Source organism: Arachis ipaensis, chromosome B08 (assembly GCF_000816755.2).
Source record: "Arachis ipaensis cultivar K30076 chromosome B08, Araip1.1, whole genome shotgun sequence".
NCBI lineage: Eukaryota > Viridiplantae > Streptophyta > Magnoliopsida > Fabales > Fabaceae > Arachis > Arachis ipaensis.
In genome coordinates this window covers 16116637-16125106 of record NC_029792.2, presented here as the reverse complement: position 1 = coordinate 16125106, position 8470 = coordinate 16116637, and the positions used below count along the sequence as shown (strand labels likewise).

The following is an 8470-nucleotide window of genomic DNA, read 5'->3' as shown; positions in this document are numbered from 1 at the left end:
AGTAACATTATAAAAAAATAGAAGAGAAATTAATACGTTTAAAAGATATTGAAAATTTTAAATTTATGAAAAAAATGGCATAGGAATTGTTTAGGCTTACGACATTCAATTGAGTGACTAAAATAAATTACTTAGTGCAAAATTGGTGACCAATTTAGTGCATTTGCAACACTAACATACTAGATGACATGTGGATAAATTATAGGTGAATTTTTTGGTGCTTATAATTTGGTGTCTAATTTTTGCCTAACTTATTTTTTATAGTAAATTTTGAATATTTAATAATTATTTATTTTTATATTTTTAAAATTAAATATTAATTTTAAATTATTTTTGATAAATTAAACAAACACTTTTAAAAATTATTGCAATCACCTAAATTATATTACCACACATGACACCAAACAACAGACAAATAATATTCCGAAACAGAAGAGTCTATGGTGTGAATGTATATAATATCTACATGTGTAGATCCTACATGGAATAAGTGTGATAAGATGGCGTTGCATCATCTCTGCTGAGTCACAGAGAGGCTCCAGAAGTTGTCCTTAAATTATATGTGATTAGCGTGCTTAGGAAATAGTTTGCCACTTTATTATGATGGTTAAGTTTTTTTTGAGCTTTTGGGCTTATAGAGTGATTTTGTTTGTAATGGGATTAACGGGCTTGGGTAGATTATTTTGTTTTTGTTTTTCGTATAAATGTTATAATAGTTTAGTAAAAACATCTACATATAACCCAAATTATCCATAAGAAATGCTTTGAAAGAACAAAAAAAAATTGTGATAAAAGTTTAGTATGTGGTGGAAGAAAAAAAAAGTTAATGCTGATAATTATTTATTTACTCTCATTAAATTATTATTTATTTACTCTCATTAGGGTTTAGGCTAATAGTCTTAGCTTGTTAGTCCAATACTCTAAAAAAGATTACATCTCAGTCTATTAACATTTAATTTGCGTAGCCTATTACTCCATTCTAATATAAAAATTAGATCTTTTTTCTCCAATAATTAATCTACGTAAATGAAATTATTATCGTTCACTAACCCAACCAATATTGGAAAAAACAGTACATAATTATTATTGTTTTTTGCAGTGTTGGTTGGGTTAGTGAATGCTAATAATTTCACTTACGTAGATTAATTATTGAAGAGAAATGGTCTAATTTTTTTGGTAGAATGGAGTAATAGGCTACGTAAATTAAATGTTAACGGATTGAGATGTAATTTTTTTTGGAGTTTGGAATAACAGGGCAGAACTATTAGTAGTGAATGAGTTAAAAATAAAGTTTTTTCACAAGGAAACAGAATTTGTGGATAAACGTGAATTATGTATATTAAGGAATGGAAAACAGGATTCGTTTATTATATTAAGGAATGAGCAGTGCCTACATTAATAATGAACCAACTGAGCAGAATTTTTTAATTATTGACCTCTGTTATAATAACGAAATGAGTTTTTTGAATTATGATATTCATATTAGAAAATAATTTCAACTATACTTAATGAGAAAATTGAAGTTAACTTTAAAAGAAGGAAAATCGACAAATAAATATATCTACATTTTCATTTACATAAAGAAAAGAATACGAGTTTTATTAAAGTAGGATAATTGGTATTGAAGTTACATGTAGATGCAAGAAAAAATATGAAGGTAATTACTACTGACTCTATGCGAAACCTAAAAAAAATTATATAATTAAAATTGAAGTTGTTAAATCCTCTTGTTGTGAAGTACCAAAAAGAAGTCTCTTAAATTAATGTATGATATGTAAAAATAAATTTAATATTAAGTTTCATCAAATAACTGTGGAGACTTGAGATTTTTATGTGTGTGCTTGCATTAGATTATATAAATTGACATAAAATTAATTTTGCAAACATGATTTTGATGAAAAATTTATGTTAAGATGACGTCTTAAAAGAAGAACAAATTTAATAATTTAATGAGAGTAAATAAATAATTTTTATCAGCATTAATTTTTTTTTCTTCCACCACATACTAAACTTTTATCACAATTTTTTTTTGTTCTTTCAAAACATTTTTTATGGATAATTTGGGTTATATGTAGATATTTTTACTAAACTATTATAACATTTATACGAAAAACAAAAACAAAATAATCTACCCAAGCCCGTTAATTCCATTACAAACAAAATCACTTTATAAGTCCAAAAATCCAAAAAAAACTTAACCATCATAATAAAGTGGCAAACTATTTCCTAAGCACGCTAATCACATATAATTTAAGGACAATTTCTGGAGCCTCTCTGTGACTGTCAGCAGAGATGATGCAACGCCATCTTATCACACTTAAGTCTCTGCACACGTATTTGAATGTCATTTATTCCATATAGGATCCACACATGTAGATATTATATACATCCACACTATAGACTCTTCCTTGTGAAACATGCTATTATCACATCAATATGTAATGTGTTATTCATAAATCTATTATTATATTATTATATATAGCTAAACCATAATATGATATGTATCACTAAAAATTCATGTCATTAAATCACATCACATCATGAAGCTATTTACAAACAAAGAATCTAAAAACTAAAGTCATACACATTTTTAATGATCTCAAACACATAATTACTGATGTAATTGGGATTTCGAAAATTATTGTGTACCACAAAAATCATTTTAGAATTTAACTCGATAAAAAACTAACTATTGCCAAAGAACTTGGTATCCTTAGTCACAAGACAATACAAATAAACAATAACAACAGGACGAGAATAACATACATATAATTAAAGATTAAGTAAAGCCACACACTCAAAAATTTATTTGGACCACAAACTGCTACATGACCACGGGATCCAAAAACAGTGCCACAATGTGGTCTTTGAAGAGTGCACAATTTGTAACTTTATCCTCAGAATTCACATATAGAAACTCACATACGCGTGCCATGTTAACGATGCAATCAAGGACTGGCCTTGGAATATAGTCAATTAACTTGAGGTACTCTTCATTCATATCCTTCCAACAATTATTGATATCCTTTTTTATGAATTCACAGGCCTCTTCTTGTGAAAAGTCATATTGCTTCATGCAACATTCTACGGCCGAAGCACCGTGTTCTCTTTGCTGCTCAAACTACAAATAATTGATCAAATCCAAATTAAAAGTTGAATCATGCATATTATTGTCAAAAAAGTATTAAAATAAACCAACTATATATGTGTGTTTCAGTGAGTGTAAAATTAATCATCACTTTGTTAAATTATTATTGATTCAATTATTTAGGGAAATAATAAGATAGTATAGGCCCATGATTTAAAAAATATTCCACATTAATTAACACCTAAACAAAAAATAATAGTATCTTAGTAAATGGATTTAATTTATATCTATCAACTTAATTATATTATATATCATACTATTATGTGAAAGTTAATAAATAAAAAAGTCAAACTTAATTATTAAGTTTTTGTTTTTTATCAGAACTAGTAGTTGCTTCTTTACACTCTTATAAAATTATCAATACTTCAATTAAATTAGTAATTATTTATAACTGATTAAAATTAAACTTTATTGTTAGTAATATAACTATTTAAAAAAGTATTGGATTTTTCTCTCCTTTGTGAGGTCCAAGCCCAACATTTTGAGGGTGTCTCTTGCACCCATTGTGGCACAACCCTAGTTCAGATTTTTGGGGGTCATTGAGAGTGAGAGAGAGTAGCCACCAAGTGAGAGAGAAAGGGAAAAACAGAATTCTCGTTTTTGTCCAAAGCAGTAAATTTCAAATAGCAGTTTCTCAGTTGTTCACCATTGGATTGGCTTGAAATTTAAACTGCATGTTCCTATCATCTTGTTCTTCATTCTGGTCGGTGAAGATGTTGATTGGAGATTTGCAGTGAGAGAAATTGGCTTCGCAAGAGAGAAATTAGGTTTCCCGTTTTTACACAGAGCAGCAATTTTGGAACGGCAGTTTCTCATTCTTTCACCGTTGGATCGACGTGAAATTTGAACTGTAGATTCTTCACATCTTGTTCTTCATTCTGAACGGTAAAGATTTTAATTGAAGGTCTGCAGAGGGAGAAATTGGCTTCGACAGCAGCTCTGTTTTTTTGGGTATATTTCATCTTCTTGCTTTTCATTTGTGAGCTTTGGTGCTTTGATGTTTGGCTGGTTATATGCACATTTTTGTGCTTTATTTGAGACTCTCTTGTACCTCATTTGATTATAGTGGAGCTATTTCATTGGTCTGGACGACTCGTGGTTTTTACCTCTCACCTTGAGGGGTTTTTCCACGTTAAAATCTCGGTGTGTTTTTATTATTGCTTTACTTGCTATATTTGCTTGTTATAGTTGCTGCCATATTGTGTTGTGAGTGTTTCCATATTGTTCTTGTGTTGGACATTTGTGTCGTTTCCGCTGCTAGGCTCTTTCATACTGGTATCAGAGCTTGTTGGTATTTTTCTGGGCTTGTGATTTTGTGAACAATGGAAGCTAATACTAATACTAGTAGGATGATCACTCTTAATGGTCCTAATTATGATTTGTGGAAGTCAAAAATGGAAGATTTGCTTTATGTCAAGAATTTTCATCAACTAGTTTTTGGTACAGAGAAGCCTAATGATAAATCTGATGATGATTGGACTTTGTTGCATAGACAAGTCTGTGGATATATTAGGCAGTGGGTTGACGATAATGTGTTGAACCATATTATTGGAGAGACACATGCTCGGACCCTTTGGATTAAGCTTGAACAGTTGTATGCTCGAAAAACTGGGAATAACAAAATGTTTTTGATCAAGCAGTTGTTGGCTTTGAAGTATACAGATGGGACATCAATGACAGATCACTTGAATAATTTCCAAGGAATTATGAATCAGTTATCTTCCATGGGTATCAAGTTTGATGAAGAAGTTCAAGGATTGATAGCGGTGCTTCTATTCATGTTACATCTAGGAGGGATTTGTTTACGTCTTATACTCCTGGTGATTTTGGTGATGTAAAAATGGCTCATCAAGGTGTTGCAAAATGTGTCGATGTTGGACAGGTTTGCTTGGAAACCTCCAACGGTACCAAGTTGACTTTGAAGCGTGTGAAGCATGTTCCAGATATTCGGTTGAACTATTACTCGTTATAGAGATTCCAAGAAGCTTTATTTGTCACAGGAGAAGTACATAAAGAAGGTGCTTCAAAGGTTTGGCATGAATGATGCCAAATGTGTTGCTAGTTCTTTTGCTCCTCATTTTAAGTTGAGTACCAAGCAGTGTCCAACCACTGATGAGGAGAAACAAGCAATGGATGAAATTCCTTATGCCTCAGCTGTTGGAAGCTTGATGTATGCTATGGTGTGTACTAGACCAGACATTGCTCATGCAGTTGGTATTGTGAGTCGTTTTCTCTCTAATCCAGGTAAAGAACATTGGAATGCTGTTAAATGGATTATGAGATATCTCAAAGGTACAACTAACTTGAGTTTGAGTTTTGGTGGTGAGAAACATTTGCTAGTTGGCTTTACTGATGCAGATATGGCAGGAGATATTGATTCTCGAAAGTCTACTTCAGGTTATTTGGTCAAGTTTGCAAGGGGAGCTATTTCATGGCAGTCAAGGCTACAAAAGTGTGTTGCATTTTCTACCACAGAGGCAGAGTTTATTGCAGCAACTGAAGCATGTAAAGAGTTGTTGTGGATGAAGAAGTTTCTTGCAGCACTTGGTTTCAAGCAAGACCGTTATGTGTTGTTGTGTGATAGCCAAAGTGCTATTCATCTTGCCAAGAATTCTACTTTTCATCCAAGATCTAAACATATTGATGTTAGGTATCACTGGATACGGGATGTGTTAGATTCAAAGTTGTTGGAACTTGAGAAAGTTCACACTGATGACAATGGTGCTGATATGATGACAAAAGCATTGTCAAGAGAAAAGTTTGAAACATGTTGTTTGATTGCCGGAATGGCGAGAGCCTCCACCTAGTCGAGAAGGGGGAGATTTGTTGGGTTTTTCTCTCCTTTGTGAGGTCCAAGCCCAACATTTTGAGGGTGTCTCTTGCACCCATTGTGGCACAATCCTAGTTCAGATTTTTGGGGGTCATTGAGAGTGAGAGAGAGTAGCCACCAAGTGAGAGAGAAAGGGAAAAACAGAATTCCCGTTTTTGTCCAAAGCAGTAAATTTCAAATAGCAGTTTCTCAGTTGTTCACCGTTGGATCGACTTGAAATTTAAACTGCATGTTCCTATCATCTTGTTCTTCATTCTGGTCGGTGAAGATTTTGATTGGAGATTTTCAGTGAGAGAAATTGGCTTCGCAAGAGAGAAATTAGGTTTCCCGTTTTTACACAGAGCAGCAATTTTGGAACGGCAGTTTCTCATTCTTTCACCGTTGGATCGACGTGAAATTTAAACTATAGATTCTTCAAATCTTGTTCTTCATTCTGGACGGTGAAGATTTTAATTGGAGTTCTGCAGAGGGAGAAATTGGCTTTGACAGCAGCTCTATTTTTTTGGGTATATTTCATCTTCTTGCTTTTCATTTGTGAGCTTTGGTGCTTTGATGTTTGGCTGGTTATATGCACATTTTTTTGCTTTGTTTGAGACTCTCTTGTACCTCATTTGATTATAGTGGAGCTATTTCATTGGTTTGGACGACTCGTGGTTTTTACCTCTCACCTTGAGGGGTTTTTCCACGTTAAAATCTCGGTGTGTTCTTATTATTGCTTTACTTGCTATAATTGCTTGTTATAGTTGCTGCCATATTATGTTGTGAGTGTTTCCATATTGTTCTTGTGTTGGACATTTGTGTCGTTTCCGCTGCTAGGCTCTTTCAAAAAGTTATTTCATAATATGATAAAAGAAACTCTTGCGTTAAACAGAGATATATAAATAATTATATTTTTATCATATACCTCGTGTGAAGCCAAATCATTTGAGAGTCTAGAAATAACTGACGAAGCATGTACGATAAGTGGAATATTATTAGAAATCCAATAAAGAGTTTCTTTGGTTGCAAATTCTCCCAAAACAATAAACATTACTGTAAACGCTTGATATCCTGTAGAAGTAGCACCATTAACCTTACGCTCATCATATGTTGGAATATATCCCTCATGACACCATCTTGCTTCATCCATGTAACCTTGTACATAATGACACAGCTGCAGATTAATTAATATAACTTCATTAAAATGATGATGAATGAATATAATAATTAATTTAAAATTAAAAAAAGTCAAGAATAAAGCCTACAGCCTGTTTGAGACATTGCAACACCAAGTCTGATTCTCCACTCCCAGCACTTAACTCTATTATTTCATCAACAAGTTCTACAATTGCATTAAAAATTGCCTTAAAGCACTCTGGAAGAGATGCAATGTAACTAATATCCCATCTGAAACATAAAAGGGTTAAAAACTAATTAAGAAAGAAATATAATCATGGAATTGAATTATTAAGATAATAACCAAAATAAATATAAACTCATTGATCAATATGTATAGATCCTTCTTAATTGACATATGTAGCATAATGTGAAATTGGTCAATTCTTGGTTTCAGTAAAATAAAAAACCTTTGGATTGCCTGTGTGAGGAGCTCAAGTTCTTCTATTGTTCCATAGACATCATAAGTATCATCTAATAGAGTTGTCCATTGACACACTTTGGCCACCACAACTCTAAAAGTAGTATATTTAGGCTCAGAGTTCATAGCAAATGGCCAAAAGTATAACTCAGTTGTCCTCTCTCTTCCATAAGGGACTTTTTTCGAAAATTTTAACTTTTCCCACCACCTGTAATCGTACAAAAAGTTATATCTTGTTGATTATAGGAACTTTAAAAAAAGAATTCTAATAAGAAGTGCTTAGCTAGATTTAAAGTACTTACTTGGTAACACTACCAACTTCTTTTTGATACCATTTCTGAAGTATATTGAAATCTAGTTTTGCAAACTTTAGAAGAACTTCATCATGCGTAGAACTTTTTTCGTAAAAAGACATATATGACCTTGCCATTATTCTTGGAATTGCCTTGTGAAAAGGTTGTACTAAACTTTGATTGACTTGATCAGCAAGAGATGGATTCAATTGATTGGTGATGGACTTAAGTTTATTGTATGTGAATTTATGTGCTTCTTCTAATATATCTTCTCCATGAAATCTTAACTGTGCAGCCTCATACAAGCTCCGCATTCCTTCAACATCTTGAACAACAATTATTTCATCGAATTCTCCTTCTATATTCTTGAATTTGTTGAAAACATATGTATAATTCATATTTATACTAACTAGTGTGAGTCCATAATTAATAATTGGTATCTTTTTTATATTGTAATTGTATATATAAAAGATAACAAAAATTAGTTCTACATATATACCTGATGAAATGATATATCCTTTTTGTCGGAACAAACGAAAAAGTAATGCGATAAAATGAAGGTCACGTTCCTCTATAGCAAGATCTTTTTTGGTAAAATCATTGTGAATTTGTACTAATATGCT

At 32.1% G+C, this 8470-nt stretch overlaps 1 protein-coding gene across 1 annotated transcript; it reads right to left on the bottom strand.

Moving 5' to 3' along the window:
- Positions 6733 to 8245, bottom strand: LOC107610622 (probable sesquiterpene synthase). Its single transcript, XM_021108146.1, has 5 exons — positions 7857 to 8245; positions 7544 to 7762; positions 7223 to 7364; positions 6883 to 7131; positions 6733 to 6795 (listed from the first exon to the last, which is right to left on the bottom strand). The coding sequence occupies exons 1-5, from the start codon at positions 8243 to 8245 to the stop codon at positions 6733 to 6735; spliced, it is 1062 nt and encodes a 353-aa protein (XP_020963805.1).